General features: G+C 45.8%; 3 protein-coding genes across 3 annotated transcripts; 2 read left to right on the top strand and 1 right to left on the bottom strand.

The window, feature by feature from the left end:
* The first annotated feature begins 604 nt into the window (after nucleotides 1–604).
* LOC123172255 (sugar transporter ERD6-like 5) lies at nucleotides 605–5,632 on the top strand. The gene is made up of 19 exons (XM_044589256.1): nucleotides 605–906; nucleotides 1,432–1,587; nucleotides 1,784–1,846; nucleotides 1,956–2,045; nucleotides 2,177–2,236; nucleotides 2,369–2,434; nucleotides 2,509–2,574; nucleotides 2,661–2,736; nucleotides 2,998–3,062; nucleotides 3,693–3,785; nucleotides 3,873–3,953; nucleotides 4,033–4,117; nucleotides 4,241–4,287; nucleotides 4,362–4,424; nucleotides 4,517–4,576; nucleotides 4,658–4,711; nucleotides 4,802–4,861; nucleotides 4,967–5,081; nucleotides 5,204–5,632. Exons 1-19 carry the CDS (start codon nucleotides 634–636, stop codon nucleotides 5,356–5,358), a joined length of 1,728 nt encoding a protein of 575 aa, XP_044445191.1. The 5' UTR covers nucleotides 605–633; the 3' UTR covers nucleotides 5,359–5,632.
* Nucleotides 5,633–6,017: 385 nt separating this feature from the next.
* On the bottom strand, nucleotides 6,018–10,667 carry LOC123172254 (serine carboxypeptidase-like 11). Its single transcript, XM_044589255.1, has 12 exons — nucleotides 10,500–10,667; nucleotides 10,037–10,391; nucleotides 9,689–9,791; nucleotides 9,511–9,548; nucleotides 9,274–9,375; nucleotides 9,033–9,116; nucleotides 8,288–8,440; nucleotides 7,337–7,408; nucleotides 7,116–7,237; nucleotides 6,574–6,687; nucleotides 6,404–6,449; nucleotides 6,018–6,261 (listed from the first exon to the last, which is right to left on the bottom strand). The coding sequence occupies exons 1-12, from the start codon at nucleotides 10,628–10,630 to the stop codon at nucleotides 6,178–6,180; spliced, it is 1,404 nt and encodes a 467-aa protein (XP_044445190.1). The 5' UTR covers nucleotides 10,631–10,667; the 3' UTR covers nucleotides 6,018–6,177.
* Nucleotides 10,668–16,355: 5,688 nt separating this feature from the next.
* Nucleotides 16,356–17,868, top strand: LOC123172253 (uncharacterized). Its single transcript, XM_044589254.1, has 4 exons — nucleotides 16,356–16,951; nucleotides 17,037–17,127; nucleotides 17,219–17,270; nucleotides 17,365–17,868. The coding sequence occupies exons 1-4, from the start codon at nucleotides 16,477–16,479 to the stop codon at nucleotides 17,425–17,427; spliced, it is 681 nt and encodes a 226-aa protein (XP_044445189.1). The 5' UTR covers nucleotides 16,356–16,476; the 3' UTR covers nucleotides 17,428–17,868.
* Nucleotides 17,869–18,267: the final 399 nt, after the last annotated feature.

Genomic DNA, 18,267 nt, shown 5'->3' with positions numbered 1-18,267 from the left:
GAAAAGGTTTGAGATTTAAATTTGATCTACAAAAAGACAAAAACATAACAAAATCCATCAACAGTATTGCGTATTACTCCCTCTCCGTCCGAAAATATTTGTCATCAAAATGGATAAAAAAAGGATGTATCTAGAACTAAAATACATCTAGATACATCCCCTTTTGTTCATTTTGATGACAAGTATTTCCGGACGGAGGGAGTAGTATTTTTCTTTTTGTGACACTATTCCTAGTGCTTAGTTTTTTTTCTTCTCCATGTGTAGTTTGATTTTTTCCCGAGAACGCTAACATACGCAAAAGTTTACATGCACTTTATGAACGGGCACAAAGACATCCTACCCTACGAGCACATTCGAGAGACTGAGCAGACACATCTTGAGAATGTAGAAGTCGCCACGGAGTTTAGGAAAATGTGACCGCTCGTATGCGAAGTTTATGACTTGAACCTGAGTGAACATGTTGTGCTTGAAATACATGGAATTAGAAAAAAGTACTGGTGGGTACTGACTAGCGGTTGTGCTTGTAGCGATAGAATCCGTCTTTTTGGGCCCCTAGGAAGGATGAGAGGGTGTAATCGTCAAATCACGTCTGCATATGCAGATGCAGATCCTCGGTGAAGGGGAAACGACAAGATGGCGGCTCGAGCGGTGGACAGCGACCTCACCTGCTATGCTGGTGAGCTATTCGGTCTATTCTTTCTTGCCTGTCTTTTTCCGACACAGAGCAGTCAGTCCCGTGCTCCTTCGCGCCACCGTCCCCAACCCGCCGCCGGCGACAGAGCATCGATCTCGCCGCCGTACGCCTCGGTCAGCGCTGCTCCCTCCTTCTGTTTCGTCGAGCGGTTTCGCCTCCAACGTCCGTCGCCCGTGCCACCTCGCCGCCGGCGAGCTTCGCGCCGACTACAGGTTCTGCTCCTACTCCTCTGGTATGCCTCATGTGTTCGTGCCGTGCGGCTGCGCCGGTCCCATGCTCTGATTGCCACTCAACCACGCCCAACTAGCTGCTAGTAGTTCAGAGCGAAGACATTTCCTGCTACGCTCTACTACCACTGCTCTGTTTTTCCCTTGTGCCCAAGTCTGTTCATGCTTAGTTGCTTACTGTGGTGGTTAAAATACTCATGTCAGTCTTGGGTTTACCTGCAACATGATGGAATGGAGGAGGGTGTTATGCCGAAAGTTGTAAGATTCGGGGGATGTTTGCTAAAATCTGCTGCTCTGCTCTTTAGTTAGCTCAGATATTCATTTCAATTCATCTGTTTCACCACCTGATTATGCGAATCTACCCATAGCGCAAGTTGTTCAGATGCATGTGTTTGCTAAAACATACTGCTCTTTAGTTCACTGTTTTTGCTATGCTTGTGAGTTATCCTTTTCTTTTAAACGGATTTGTGAGTTATCCTTGATATTTAATGAAAATGTGGATCATTTCAGAAGAGAACCCCATCAGGTCCCATGTCTACAGAATGGGAAGGGGTAGAAGCCAAGAAGCCTCTCTTGGCGGCCGGGAACAACAGGGCTTCTTCAGTTTGGGTGGTGGTCGCTAGCACCACTGTTGCCGTTGCTGGATCCTTTGTGTTCGGCATCTCGGTATGTAACTTGACTTGTTCGAATGCTATCCGTGTCACGATTTTACATTCTCGACTAGAGAATGCGACTAAAGGAGATCCAAGAACAATAATGTGTGACAATTCTTCCATTTACTTAGGTAGACAAGTGCCATACTATTGTTCTAGTTCAAATGTTTCCAAGGTCGGCAACTTAATTGTGACTCCCTATTTTGTAGGTGGGCTACTCTTCGCCATCTCAGGAGGGCATCATGCGGGATCTTCATCTTTCCTTAGCGGAGGTACTCATTTATATAACATTTTTGTTTGTTCATCTTGGTGGTTGTGACCTGCTGAGTCAACTTGACACGTGATCACTGTAAAGCATCTGCTCCTTTAACCACCATGCAGTATTCAGTCTTTGGCTCGATATTAACCATAGGAGCAATGTTGGGCGCTATTGTCAGTGGCACCATAGCAGATCGAGTTGGTCGAAGATGTGTAAGTTCTAATCCCATCTCCATCCTGCTAACTAAGCCAGTTAACAAGCGCGTACCTGCCAAAGTGAATCATTTATGTGCTCCCAAGTCTCAACTAATTGACTTCATCTTCATGTGGATCCTGTCATCCAGGCAATGGCAATATCAGATGTGTTCTGCATTCTTGGATATCTCCTTATAGTCTTTTCTAAGGTCCCCTCCCTCAGTTCTCTATGTATCTCTACTTCAGTGTGCATTTCAGTACCTACTGTAACTTTGAAGGGAATAACACTCCTTAGTTCATCCTGTAATTTGTTTCCTTCTTTTCTGTATATTCTTCTGTAGAACTCTGTGTGGCTTGACCTTGGGAGGCTCTCAATTGGATGTGGAATCGGCCTTCTTTCATATGTGGTGATTATAGCAAACAATTCTATCTTGGTACTTTTTCCAACAAATTTGGTCTGAAAGTTGTGTTACCTGAACAGGTCCCAGTATATATATCAGAGATAACACCCAAGAATCTTAGAGGACGGTTCGCAGCTGTAAACCAGGTTTGTACTCAACCATGGAGATTTCATTACTGGTTGTGTTTGTACACAATTTTATCCTAAGAAGGCAAGTGCATCCATTTCTGCAGCTTATGATATGTTGTGGGGCATCACTCGCGTATGCTCTGGGGACATGTATCACCTGGCGTACCTTGGCAATCGTAGGTACATTAATTTGTTTGGATTTACTTATCTACCATTCATAGAACAATGAGCATACATTTTAAAATGTGTTTGTTGTATGAGGATCCGTCATTGCACCAATTTTAACTGGTATTTGTTGCAATCTAACATATTGGCCTCGAAATGCATGCACTTGTATTTCTTTAGGAAATGGCATGCACTTGTATTTCTTTAGGAAATGGCATGCACTTGTATAAATATAAATGAAGTGCATATTGATATGGTTAGCTATTGCTCTTGTAGGAGTGACGCCATGTTTGCTGCAGCTGGTTGGCCTTCTTGTGATTCCCGAATCTCCTAGGTGGCTGGTAAGTAAGATTTCCTTGTAGTGTTGATACTTGATGAATCTCTTTCTTCCGTCCATTTCCGTTCTCTACATATGAATTACTTGATTAGCCTAGTCAATAGTAGAAAGGTAGAAACACTTCTACATATGTAAATGTATTGAGGCGCCCTCCCGATGCTTGATTCTTTGTGCGAAGAGTAGCTGTACAGTTCTTTTGTTTTCTCCCCTGTTTGCTCTGTTTTTTTGGGTTAGCTCTGTTTTCTGGTTGTAGGCTTAGTGTTTTCAGTTTTTTGCCTCTGGTTTAGATTTCTTTCGCTGTTTTGCCTGTAAGACCCCTGCCATCTCATCTTGGTGTCTTCTTCTAATACAGAACACACACATTTTTATGTGTTTGAGAAAACAAAATATATTAGTACTATGTGGCATTGACAAACTTAACATTCCGTCAAGTTTATATGCAGGGGAGCAGGTGTTGGGTTAACAACAATAAATATTCAGTTTGAGTCTTTCAGACCTAAGTTTAATTTGTGCAGACAAATTGAAAAAAGTGTGAAATCATCTTCTCATATTATCATTTCTGCTCTAAGACCTGTATTCATTAGATGGAGCCTACAGTTTTGCCCCTCTTTAATAGAAAACCCATGCATTTCAGGCTAAGATCGGACACTCAGGTGCACTTGAGGAAGCGTTACAGAAGCTAAGGGGAAAAGAAACTGACATCTCCGAAGAGGCAGCCGATATCAAAGTATAAACTATGCAGTACTTGAGAGTAAAATAGAACACCAACTTAGTCATGCATTGCTAAAATGTCTACCTAATTATATATTGTCAGGATTTCACTGAAAAGCTTCAGCATCTGCCAGAGTCAAAGATGTTGGACCTATTTCAGAAGGATTATATTCATGCTGTCACCGTAAGTATTTTAGTTATGCATTTATGGCTACAAAGGAGATGCTTATGCATAATTTTCTAAGATATCAAGTTTCTTCCAGGTCGGAGTTGGGCTAATGGTCCTTCAACAATTTGGTGGAGTGAATGCAATCTGCTTCTACGCCAGTGAGATATTTGTTTCGGCTGGTAATGAGTTTTAGCAACCTGTTCCCTTAACTTTCTCATCCTTGCTGCTTTTAGTTACTAGGCATATTTTTTACCATGTGTTACTTTTGGGCACTACTACTAACTATCCATGACATGAATCAGGTTTCTCGTCAGGGAACACTGGAATGCTCGCTATGGTTGCGGTTCAGGTATCTTAATTAATCATGGCTCTTATGCAGCTTTTTTGCTTCTCTGTTCTCACTGATTTATGGTGTCCTTGTAGATTCCGATGACGGCACTTGGGGTGCTTCTGTTGGACAAGGCTGGAAGGAGGCCACTTCTGATGGTAAAAAAAGATACACGGGTTTTTGATAGTTGAAAAATGATACAATTAGTAATGAATTCCAAGGATGTTTGTTTCATGCTGCAATGCCCCAGGTCTCTGCAGCTGGGACATGCCTGGGTTGCCTACTAGTTGGCCTGTCATTCTTGTCCAAGGTTTGAATTTTCTGAAACTGATATCATCCTCGTAAGAAGGCGACACATGTGCTATTATATAATTTACCCATTTTTGAACAGGAGCATCATTGGGCGAAGGACCTCAACGTCGCGTTGGCATTGACAGGGATTCTGGTATGTACCGCATCTTAGTTTTAACTTCTTTTTGAGCAATGCTGCCAGATGTCTACTCATTGTAAACATCGCTGTTGCTTTGGAAACCAGATCTTCAGTGGATCTTTCTCACTGGGCATGGGAGGAATTCCATGGGTTATAATGTCAGAGGTGCCTTTTCTGCCGTTAACAAACCATTAAAAGAATTATTACTGTGCCCCAATGTATACTCACGGTATGAATGAATTTGACCACAATCCATCCCTGGACATGCAGATCTTCCCCATACACATGAAAGGGTCAGCAGGAAGCCTGGTGACCTTGGTGAGCTGGCTCGGCTCGTGGATCGTCTCGTATGCCTTCAACTTCCTCCTGCTGTGGAGCTCCTACGGTAAATACATTTGTAGCATAGAAAATGGACCTTCTGATCAAAACTATAGTTCCGGTTGACCAGAAGCTTTGCTGATGTTTTTGTTTTGTTTTGCCTGTACACCATCGACGGATTAATTTCAGGTACATTTTTCATGTTCGCGAGCATTTGCGGTCTGACTGTTGTATTTGTGGAGCGGCTGGTACCAGAGACTAAAGGAAGGACCCTGGAGGAGATTCAAGCGTCCATGAACTCGTCATTGGCGCCAGTTTCTTCTGGAATTAACCGAGCTGCGTAAATTAGTTACTCCCTCTATTCCATAATTATTGTCGTGGTTTTAGTTCAAATTTGAATTACATGGCTTGGTTTCCCTTTTTGTGTTACGTTTCAGTATGTATCTGGGATATTGTGACTAGTGTGCTCTACAAATATATGGCGTCGTTACTTCTCAGACGACTGACAAATAACCTACAAAGAACATAGGTTTTTTGCGGGGTGGTTTGATCTCTACTTGTATCCCAATAAATTAGCCGAGCGAGCTTGATAAGGCTAGACTAAATGCCTAGCATGGATCTTGTAAACTGTGCAATAGTTAATCAAGATACAGAGGCCGCGGTATTATTGCTATTTCTCTTTCCGGAGAAAATAAGCTTTGGTTACTTTTGTCAAGCCATGCTTGCGCCTACTTCAGATCTCTCGAACTTACCATCTTTTGGCGATAATTTTTTGTTCTTGTAACATACTTGGGCTTACTGCATTGTTATGTTAGGAACATTGATTTTCTTTGTAACCGAGCTTTGTGTCTTCGTGAGCTAGAGCTTCTTACTGAGCCTGGGCTGAGCCCACTAGAACTCGGTCAAGCTTAATTAGTTTGTTGACAGCCTGACCTTGTCGCTACCATGTCGCGTCGGTTCGACCATTCCTTGTCGGAATCGGGAAAGCGAGACATTGTGGCATCTTCTACCCGGCGAGGTATCTAACTTGATGAGAAAATAGACCAAATCTTACATTCATAGTTTACCACGTGGTATACCCAAAGTAAAACATATAGAACATACTCACACATCATTGCACGCTTCACCCTATCCAACATCATGATATACAACACACAGACACATCAGAGTGGCTCATTGGAAATCCAACGCGTAAGCATTGCGAGGCATCTCTCAGGTTGGTACGACGGTGCAGTGTGTCCACCACCCTGTAAGCGTGATAATTGGTCAATGAGAACTGTCCAAATTAAATTGTGACCCATGATAAGCATGAATCTCATCAAGAGACATGTACATTCCATATTTCCAAGAGAGTCTCCTAAGTGAAGGCAGAGATAGATATCTTGTTACCTTTACGGTGGCGAACGTCATGTTATTTGTATATGCTATTGTGAATCTGCATATTTGTTATATTTCACATTGTAAGTGGAATTATCCAATGCAGTTTACATACGTGAACAATATAGGAATCAACATGAAGAATCCAATTAATCAAGCGGTATTTAAATATAAATTCTCACCCAGCGGATTGTCCATCGAGATGCCAAGCCCTCCATTCATCCATAATGGGGAAGTTGAGAGATCTTACCCAAGACTGTGTACCCAAAAATGGTACAACAGCATCATGGTCTCCACTGTAGAAGAAAGAGAGGTGAGCAGTTGGAAAACTATACTCCCTCCATTTCAAAATATAGTTTGTATTTTCGAAATTCAGGCTTTATAAAACTTGACAAAGTTTAGAGAGAGAGAGATATACACATCTACAATACCAAATAGATATCATTAGAAACGTTGCAAAACATACTTTTATATTATATTTGGTAGTATAATGTTGATATTTTGTCTATAAAATTGGTCAACCTTTACAAGATTTGTCTTTAAAAAAAATCCATATGCACAATATTTTGGAGTGGAGATAGTATTCAACTCAATAGTTTCTGATTTACGACTGACCATCTTTTGTCCCGTTGTTGCACATTCAAATATAGTTAAAATACAGCCCTACAACCACATGATAATTGTTGTAAGCTATCTAAATTTGTTTTTATGTAATAGTAATTACCTATATACCAAGGCACGATAACCTTTTGACGTAATATTACGATGGTACTTTATACTGCTCTCAATGTCATGGGTGAAAGGTAGGTCTTTTTCATGGCACCTCACCCATTCGCCCATGCTCCCCTAAGTTGTTGGCGCATAGTGATACAAAAGTAGATTGTTAAACATCAGGTGCCAATAGCAAGAGTTAAATATCTTCTCGAGCAGAGATAGTAATCTAACCGCCTTTATTCCAAGGTTTTCCCGTGTGATGTTGTTGTTAGCCCAAACATATGCCAGGTAGGTAATATAGCCCTGTAGATGGGAGAAAAATAGGAAGTTGGTTGGGAAATAACTTTTGATGACTCACAACATCTTAGTAAGTGGAATAACTAATCTGCATAGCTGCGTTGGCTTTTGTCAGCACTGTAATGCCTGGTATATGTATGAAATATTGTGTAGTGATGTTGTATATGCGTGTGAGATTCTGGTAGTGCAGCGGGCCTGCTTCTACTGCAATTTTGGGTGTATGGCTGGTTGAAATTAAGCACTTTGCCCTTCCTGCCCAAACATCCGACACAGAAATTTATACCTTGTGGGATCTAATATATAACAAACGGGCTAATTTAGTTCTTGCTCATCAAGGATATGGACCTATGTTCTGAGATGTTTGGTGGTTATAGGGTCATCGCAGTCAGACTTTTCTCCCATTGGGTGGTAAAAAAAATTGTAAGGGGTGAGATTTTCCATCCAATGATAGTTCATTGTGTAGCTTAGAACCAACCAGCAAAGTAAGGCAAAGCTTTATTGCACTCATCCAATATCACGGCATAAAAACAAGTCAGCCGCATGCACAAACAATCTATCGACCTGCCCGAGTATGAGTTTGATTGTGTGCACATATTAATATGGTATCCGTACTAATAACGTGGTAATATATACTCTTGTGGGTACAAAATTTACAGACAATCAATTCGTTTAAAAACCATGTACAGTAAATCATGGGTATTTTCACATTTTGTTAGACCTATATCTGCTCAGACTTTTTGCATTATTAGTAGTCATTTGCAATATATATTTTTCTCTTGTTCCCAACGTTTTAAAAAATGCACCTTCAAATTTATTTTAGCATACTAATTGTTATTCGTCGTGATATCACTTATTCAGTAAAGGAGTTAATAAAGATGGACTTACATGGCAATCCACTTGAGGCCGAGGTGGTGGATGTTTCAGTGCTCCAGTTTCTTGTTGGAGGATCCTGCCATATGTAGTCTCATTGTTTGGTGTGGGAGACAGATAATTGCACTTTTTATACAAAATTTGGGAGTCATAAATTTCTTCAAGCAACTGCAGGGAAACATAAAAAAGAATCATGCATATATTCAATCTATTGTGATATTGTGATAGAAAAAGAATTGTAGAAACTCATCAATCTATGTTTATAATATATACATGATTACGAATTTGGCAGCCAACAACGTGCACATGGACAGCTTTGATAGATTAGGATGGAAGTCGTATGTAAGCAAAATAGTTATGATAGATTAGGACAGTGATAGATTAGGATGGAAGTCTTATGTAATCAAATATGCTAATGATAGATTAGGATGGTGACATATGAGGATGAAAGTCGTATGTAATCAAACATAGTTATGATAGATTAGGATAGTGACATATTAGGATGGAAGTCGTATGTAGACATATAGTCTTTAAATGGAGCCTTTTTGATAGGCCAACGAAGATACTAGATCAAGATATATTAGACGTAAAAATTCTTTGAAAATGAGGAATTGAGAAGGAGATACGATGGAAGGTTCATCTTCTTAGTATGTAGAAAAATATACAAATAAAATGTGTATTGCTATAGGTTTCCAAATTTACTTGAGCAATCAAATTGATCAGCACCGTTAATCGTATGTTGAGTGACTTGTATGCTTACCGCCTTGAACCTGTCCATAGCTTGAGCGCAGATAACATTCTTGGGGTTGTCATAAGGTTCCCCATGGCAGTGCTCCATTATTGTCTTATATCAGATCGATTGATCACATGCAAGCACATGGAAACTGAATTAACTAACTAATTAACCTCATACGGGGAATAATCTAAGCTTTATATTAGTAGTTAACTGCAGGTCAGCGCATATGTGATTGAGCAAGTTGGGAGCTTGTGTAACTAATCACCTCATACAACTGATCGGAAATGACTCCTACTCCATGAAGATATGGCACTCTAGAATCCATATCAATGGCCTCACCAGTAATCGGGTTGCCTACCAGATAGCCCTGAGAATATATGTTTTTGTCATAACATATAAGCTAGCTGTGGCCAGACTAATTTTGATTTTCGCATTTAACATCAGTACAATAATTGTGATATATGTGTATACATAGTGTGTGAATGAATTTTAGAGTACTTACCTTGAGATTAATTGTCGGCTTCAGTCCCGCTTCAATATCTAAAAACAGACAAATATATTGCTTAGGTGTGATGGATAGACGTACTATATCCACCTGTCCAAAGTAAACACCTTGAACTTTCTTTCAAGTGAATGTGAAAAAAAAAACCAAGTTATAGATGCTAGTAATAATGCAGCACCTTCTGAGATCTTCTGCGCGACGTTTGGTACGATCTTTCCGGCGTACGAGTCTCCCCCGACATAGAAATGATTTGAGAGGAAATCTGGATGCTCGGTGAACCACTTATCCAAAGATGAAGAAATGTTTTTTATCAGAAAATTATGTTGACGATGATAACAAAATTAGTATATACTCCCTCCGTCCGGAAATACTTATCCGATGAATGGATGTATCCAGATATATTTTAGTTCTATATACATCCATTTGTATCGATTTCTACGACAAGTATTCCTGAACGGAGGGAGTACTCTGCATCGCAAATCAATGTATAGCAAGCAGCTTCAGTTGAATTATTGCTACGTATTACCTTGGTGAGGAACGTTTTGAGCTGCAGCGAAGAGGAGACCTCTCCGACGTCGTACCCTCTGGGGTCCCGGGAGAAGGAGAAGCCGGCGCCGACGGGCGAGTCGACAAAGAGGACGCTCGCGGCCTTGGTCCAGGAGTAGGGGTGGTAGTGCAGCCGCGGCACGGTCCCGGACGCGCCGTCGTAGGGCTCGATCACGAACCTCAGCGGGCCCATCTCGAAGAGCACAGCGCTGAGCACGCTGCAGCGGTCACCGCCGGTGAGCCAGAGGATGACCGGGTCGCGCCGCGGGTCGCCCTCCGACTCGATGAAGTAGTAGAAGAGCTCCGAGCCGTGCTCCTCGTCCACCGTCACGTATCTGCCGACGATCGATAAGAAATGGGAGTACGTTAGCTATGCAGCTGGCTGCAGGTAAATTGGTGCAGTTTCAATGGACCCAAGAGTTGGTGCAGTGGTACGGTGGTACCCGGTCACAAGGCGGAACGGGAGGGCGCCGTCGAAGCCCGGCAGGCTGGTGACCAGCGTCGGGGCCGCCTCGCCGGAGACGATGATGAAGCTGAGGAGGAGGAGGAGCCGGGACAGCAGTTGCGCCTCCATGGTTTGTCCGGTTACCCGTTGAATTTCTGCCGGGCTGCCGTGCTCGACCGGACGTAACTGATAAAGAAGTGAGACGGCGTGCTGTCATGTCATGTGCCTATAGTTTACTGTCTCCTACCTGCCGCAGGTGTATACAATGGGACTTGCTATTTGACTATTTGTAGGTCGCCTGAAAAAAAGGTTTGGACTCGGTCTTTTTTTCCGCCGTTGGATTTAGCGGTTGGTGTCTGCCTTATGGGATGAGTCCTGGAAAAAAAACGCCCCCTCCCTCCCTCGTCACGGGGAGGAACCCTAAACCGCAGGCGCCAGAGGGCATGGCTGGGCGAAACCTGGCCGGCAGCCGTGGGGCCTTCTCGTCTCCCACTCGTGGATTTGGCACGAGCCGGGGGCTGCTTAGCCGGGATGCGGCGGTAGCTCAGGGTGCAGAGGCGTGATAGGTGCCGGTGCGACGGGATGGCGGTGGTGGGGCGGGCTGCAGGCTGTGATAGCCACATATGCTCACCAACAAAGTGATGGGGACTGGGGGTGGCTTGGGCCACAGGCGTCCGCCTCTGTCGTGGTGGTGTCGACCGGTAGAGGTGGCAGCATGGTGGTGGTGGTGCATGTCCCAGTGCCAGTTGGGTTCGGTCCAGCGGATTTATGTGACATTGAACAGGTGGTTTGGGCTCTCCACCACATGAGTGTTGACTTTGATGCTGCGACCGGATGGCGGCCCACAATTGATGGTGGTGGAGGTTGACCCGTCATGGGGGCCGGAGGAGGCGTTAACTTGCACAGATGAGGCTTCCCCCTGGTTCAAGATCTGGAATGGCCATATATGATGGGGAGTTGGTCGATGCCCCCCCCCCCCTCGATGGTGCTTGATGGCAGTTGGCCGGCGGCAGGCCTAGTCGCTAATACAAGGGGGAGGTGCGGCCCCCTGTGCAAGGCTGGATTCCCCTGTGCGTTCCTCGGTGCATCTAGGTCGCCCATTTGGTTCACCGGCTTTGGCCTCTCTTCGCTCTTCCATCGTGGAGTCTCATGGGTCGATGGGAGTTGCTTGCTTCCCTTCCAGTGGGCAGCGTCAGTGCACTTTGTCGTCGGTGTGAGGTTCAACACAGGATGTCGGGTGGCGGCCCCGGATGGTAGGCTACCAGGGAGTCTTTTCAGCAGGCTCCATGATGGTGGTCGTGGCTTTGCTTCTTGGTTGTGTGGGCAACGAGTGGATGGATAAAAGACCATTGTGGATCTCTCTCCAGCAGGCTGGGCTCTATGTGAAAATCTTGGTCTGTTGGACTCGGCAATGACGACTCTTTGAGTCATGACCCTCCTAGGGGTGTTGTCATGGAGCTTATGCTCCGATGGTCTGGCTGTGGCGGTGGATTCATGCTACCGTGTGCTCTTGTCCACCTGTATGGTTTTCTTTTGACGTTTCTTTGTTTGAGGGCTTCCTCACCACCTTGTATTATTCGAGCGTTGGATGCATTGGCTCCAAATGGACGGCAAGCTACCGATTCGATGAATGGCTAGGATCGGGCGTACGACTGGACGGATTTCCCTTTTGTTTTGTAGAACTTCCCTTTTTAACATAATGAACGATAATAATAATGATATGATGTTGAATGAATGAAAAGCTCTTGAAAGCAATACATGAACTTATATAAATAAATGAGTGCATCAATGGGAGAAAATGTTTGAGGCAACTGTCTAATCGGTAATGAAGTGGTTGTTTTTTCGGGTTCATGGATAAATTCCGAAATAATGCAAAATATGCATCTCCATATTGTACCTACATTTTTTCTCCAATCTCTCAATAATATAGGCAGACAAGGCATTGAGTATATGTGACTTTGTGATCCACCATAAGTGAAGTTCTTTTATTTTACTAGGATGAAACTAAGCTTACCAATCCTGCAATACCCATGACTAACATGCTACTAGTGATTGATTTTTCGACACTTCTGCTGCAAATATTTAAGGTATGAACTCAAAAATCTAAAAATAGTTTTAACATTCTAGGGTATAAATACTCACATACTCCCTCCGTCCTTAAAAGAGTGCACTTCCATCTTTGTTGGAAAGTCAAACTATTTTATGTTTGACCATATTTATACAATAATAGACCAACATTGATGCCATCAATTTAGTAGCATTGGATGCATGATAAAATATATTTTTGTTATATACCTATTTGGTTTCATAAGCATTGACATATTTTTTGCACAAACTCAGTCAAACTTTGAGATAGTTTGACCCTCCTGCAAAGTTTAAAGTACACTCTTTCAAAGACGGAGGGAGTATGCCATGAATCAAAGACTTGGGAAATAATAGTGCGGGTCGGGAGTAATGTATTTCTAACCGATAAATCGCGTGTGTACATGCAGCCACGCGAGGTCGTTATCAGAACCACTCGTGCCCACACGATTCATTCTACTACAATACGTCGTTGCCGTATAATCTTTTCCTGGTCCGCGTACACCAGCTGGTATAGTGCTTGTATTGCCACTGCATCCCCAGTAAATGGCCCACATGGAAGCCTCACGCATTGAAACGACATGCGTGTCGACGGGAATTGATTGCATGGCATTAAAGCCTCATATATTGATGACCACCATTCCGCAACGGCAACCTCACTGATGGATGGTTTTTCTCCTCCCGCCTTCATCACGCAGCAGCACGTCTCGTATTTACTGTCCTTCTCCTGTTCATCTCCTATCTCTCTCTCTCTCTCTCTCCCCCCTCAATGCCTCACAACAGTTCATTGGCTCCTGCAGCACTTCTACTCCTCTAGCACGGGCACGGCCATGGTGTTGTGTTTCTGTAGCAAAAATCCTAATCTCGAGCTGGCCTACGTGAGAGTAAACCACTAAGATTGGAAAGTGCTGAAGATTGAGAGATGTTGTTCTGTTCGAGGATCCAAACCCGGCTAGGAAAGAAGTAAAAAAAACTCCATCAATCCATACTCTAGACGCACTAAAAGATCTACTAGCCTAATAAAAAGAACAACAGCTGAACGCACTACTTCATACTCCACTGACCCATACCACTAATCCCCGTCGGGGAAGCTTAATGCCATGTCGACCTTCTCGTTCTTGGCTCTCCAAGTGGTAGGTTGACGATGGATGTACAGTGAGGTCTTGGGTGACGACAGGTGCATGCTACAATTTGTCAGTAATTTTAGTTTTTGCTTGACAAAACAACATTCTATCATGCACTTCGCATGCAGAAGATAATGATGTGCAGGTATCCCTGTTCATGTTTGGGATTTCCAGAACATGCTACATCTTCCTTTATTATTTTCTTCATATTTTTTCCCGGACGGATTTGTTGTCTAAATGTTGGAACCCTTTACTATGGAATACTCATCTTCCAAACATATCCGAAGGAGAAAAATATTAATGCGATTCAATTTAATCGCCATGCAAAAGAGAAAACAAAGAGAAGTTACTTTGGTTCAAGAAGCTCCGTTTTTTTAATTAAAAAAGGTTTGGTTCAAGGAGCCTTGCTTTTGTTGTAATGTTGTTAGCACAAGTTCAGAACCAACTCCTGCTAGCAAATGAACAAGAGGGATGCAATTTTGATCTGGTCAAAAAAAGGTTGCTTTGGCAAACCTGCTATTGCAATACAAGGTTGTGGGTGAACATGCATATGCAAGCAAGAATTGGAGCAACAACTTTCACTGTCCGACGAACTCGATCCCATGTGCTAGGTTGACGAAAAGGTCCATAGTGCAGTCTGGGTGAGTAATTTGTATTTAACTAGGAGTAGGCCTCATTTAATACGGCCCAGGTCACGAACGTTAATTACATTGAATGGTAACCTGCAGCCTTGCACCCTGATCATAAACACACCAGTAGTTGGCCCACGTTAATGTATTAACGTTGTGTATTTGCTAGCTTATCCCCGTGTATTGCCGCAATATCCAATTAATCACTATATTATAAAAAGCAGGTGGGTGGCGCGCGTGTGCCCGAGACGGCAGCGTCTCCTGCGCGGCCAGATCTGGCCCATGGCGGCGCGGGCTGCGGGCGGCGCGGGCTGCCGGTGGCCACCTCTGTCGTGGCCGCGGCAGGTGGTGGTGGCACCGCAGCAGTTGGTGGTGGTGGTGCGGGCTGGAGGTTGGAGACGGTGGCCGCGGCGGCTCTTTCGGATCTGGCCTCTCGGCGGCGCGGGCCGCGATGGCTAGGGCTGCGGGCGGCGGCCCTGACCGAGGCCCCCTCGGCTGGTCGGGGTGGCGGCGCAGTGGCGGTGGCTCCGGTGGTGCGTGCCCGGCGGCTCCGGCGCTTGGAGCTCGCCGGGCGTGGCTGCTGCTCCGGCCGTGGGCGGTAGGTCTCGGTGGCCTACCGGTGTTGTGGCGGCTTCACGGTGGCTCGATGGATCTGTCCGCGGCAACGGCCGGCTTCTCCGGCGTCGGTTTGTCTGCGTTCGGGCCGTCTGGACCTTCACCCCATCTCCTCGTCTCCCGGGCGCTCCTCCCATCAAAGGGCTGGTCCTCTCCCAGCTGCGGTCCACCGCTCGTCTCGCGCCCGATGCCGCAGGACAGAGCTCGTCTCGCGCACGATGCAGTAGGACCGAGCTCGTCTCGCGCACGATGCAGCAGGACTGACCTCGTCCCCCTCTCGTTGCTGCAGGACCGAGCTCATCTTGCGCTTGGGGCAGCAGGATGGGTCGGTGGATGCCAGTTCTGGCCGACCTATTGGGTCTCGACGCTGGGGGTCGCCCAGGGGCGCGAAATGTGAGACCTTTCCGCTCGTCTCTTTCGTTGGGGTGCGGCGGGTCACGGGTGAGGTGGTGTCGAGGTCTTGGATGCTGAGGCCACGGCCCTGGTGGTGGTGGTTGCGCGGTGCTCTTGGACAAAGCCCGTGCCTTGGTGCTGCCCAGTCACCATGGTCGTGTGGGCGGCGTGGTTGCCGGGGTGTGGCGTTCGGTGGCGGTGATTGTTGGCCGAGGTGAAAACCTGCTCTATCTTCGGACGGACCGGCGGCGGCGAAGATCGTTCCCTTCTTGAAGGCGTTGTCGCGGCTTTCATTGCCCGTCATGCGGCTCCGGGGGAAACTCTGATCCTTGGATCGGGCGGTGGCGGCGCTCCGGCGTCGTATCCTTCTTGAAGGCGCCGCCTTGGAGCACATGGTTCGTCATATGTAGCTTCATATCTTCGGGGCGGTAGTGCTAGGCATGGTGTTGCTGCGCTCAGCGCCTTTGTATCCTGTCTTGGGTGTGTGCGTGTGTTGCGGTGGCGTGGCGTGGTTTGGTGCTTTATATATAAAGCGGGGCGAAAGCCTTTTTCGGTAAAAAGCAGAGTTGGTGATGATGGTGTGCCTGCCATCTTGCAATATAGGTCGTCCGATTTATATATTTATATCTGACGGATAGGAAGGAAACTATGACAATTTTGCAAAAAGATACCCACACCCCTCTCCATATTTGCAAATAAGGTCATCCCTCGTTCATCATTTTCTCCCACAAGATAAACTACTCATAGAAATGCATCTTGATGTTCCGTGCAACGCATGGGCATCTTGCTAGTCACTATATTAAGTGTGAATCGCTAGCATCAGTCGTCGGTCAGGATAACATCCTCGTGTGGTACCATGTCCCAAAAATTCGCGTCGGTTTCTATGTAGAATTAGAAAATTTTATTTGTAAGTTGACAATGTTGAGCGGCCATTGTTTACATATATCTAACAAAACGAAAGGAGTGGCTATAATTTTGGAAGTTGTATACTGATTGGTGGAATTGTATGTGTAGCTAAGCTACAGACATTTTTTGCAGTCGGAGCTGGAGACAAAGACGGGAGGGAAGAAATGAAACGAGAGGAAGGAAAAAGGAGCAGCAGAAAGATAAGGTAAGGGGATACCAACGGACGATGGAGGTGCCGCCACCGCCACCGCCCCCGCGCCCGCACGACGGAGAAGGAGAGCAGAGCATGGCACTGGCGACGCAGCCGCCTCAGCTCCGCGTCGGCATCGGAGCGGCCCCCGCGGCACACCGGCCTCCGAGCCCCAGCATCCGGGCGCGCGGTGGCGGGAGGAGGAGGACGCGATCTGTGTCCGTAGCGGCGGCCGCGGCGGAGGGGAGGGCGGCCGTGAAGGGGGCGGCGGCGGAGGTGGTGCGGGAGTTCTACGAGGGCGTGAACCGGCGCGACCTGGCGGCGGTGGCGCCGCTGATCGCGGAGGGGTGCGTGTACGAGGACCTGGTGTTCCCGCGGCCCATGGTGGGGCGGGACCGCGTGGTGGGCTTCTTCGGCGAGTTCATGGGCTCCGTCAGCCCCGACCTCCGCTTCGTCATCGACGACATCTCCGGCGAGGATCCCTCCGCCGTCGGCGTCACCTGGCACCTCGGTACGCAACGCATATCAAAACCATTTTGTTCTTCATTCATGCTGCTCGATGTTGGTCTCTGAATTCAGATGCGTCGGGTGTGCAGAGTGGAAGGGGCGGCCGTTCCCGTTCAGCAGGGGCTGCAGCTTCTACCGCTGCGAGCCCGACCCGCAGCGGCCGCAGCAGATTCAGATCGTGTAAGCAAGCACATTCGTTCATTCAGCTAATGGCCAAATCTCCAAATCGATTTCTGTATTCAGATTTGTGAGATTTGCAATCGCATCGCAGGTATGGCCGTGACTGCGTGGAGCCGGCGACCAAACCCGGTGAACTGGCGCTGGTAGGTTGCATTGCATCATCAGCAAATGTTGCTCGCATCTGAACTGTTGTATGATGATGATTCGTTCCTGCTGATGAATCCGGCACGGTTGCAGGTTGTCATCAGGGGAGTCACCTGGATTCTGGAGCGCTTCCCGAGCCTCGCCGACAGGCTCTGACTCGATCCTCACACAACTCGAACCTGCCTAGATGATTCATGGTTGTAACGGGGTACAACTCTCTCGTCTTGACATGCCATGCGTGCAGGCATCTTTGGTTCTCAGGTAGAAATGTCTCTTCAGTTTGCACTGTAAATAACGTGTAGTGTACATTCGGCGCTGCAAGTAAAAAGCGCAGGCATATCATCAAGCAAATTCGTTTTCCAAGCATGAGTCTGTGCTAATTAGAGAGTAGTATCTTCTGCCTAGGTCAATTTGGTCATATAGGATCATCTTCTGGTCCAGGAATGGTGCTTAGCTCAGATGAACCTACATATGAAAGTACATATGAAGTATTACTTACTTTGTAAGCTGGAAGCATTAGAAGAAGGTGTGCAGATTATATATGTACAAGTTTTTTACCGGATCCTCCAAACTAATCCTTCAGTAGCCTGCAAATCAGACACAATTCTTTGTTCGGGATTACATGCGATAAGTGAGGAGTATTTGGTAGAATTCCTTCGCCGCCAACTAAGGATATGCATGGAACTGATCATTTTGAAGAAGCGAAGGTTTAAGGTTCAAAAACAAAAATAGAGGAATCGAAGGTTTCGCGATGCAAGTATCGAACTCTAACGAGTAACGACAGAAGATTTGAAGAGCCAGCAGCTCTAATAAAAGTATTAGATCCCAGTCTGCCAATGGGTCATTATTATCTACGCCCCACTTCAATGTCAACACCTCCTTGTTGTGTGTATTCTAGTAGGTTGTTAATTTGGGTATCTTTCATGAACAAACTCTTGAGATACCTTCTTCACTTTAGCTAGTTGAGATGTAGTATCGCCACCAAAAGCTTGTCGG

This window comes from Triticum aestivum, unplaced genomic scaffold, assembly GCF_018294505.1.
Source record: "Triticum aestivum cultivar Chinese Spring unplaced genomic scaffold, IWGSC CS RefSeq v2.1 scaffold45668, whole genome shotgun sequence".
Taxonomy (NCBI): Eukaryota; Viridiplantae; Streptophyta; class Magnoliopsida; order Poales; family Poaceae; genus Triticum; species Triticum aestivum.
Note: the sequence above shows the minus strand (reverse complement) of the source record. Positions and strands in the feature narration are given on the sequence as shown.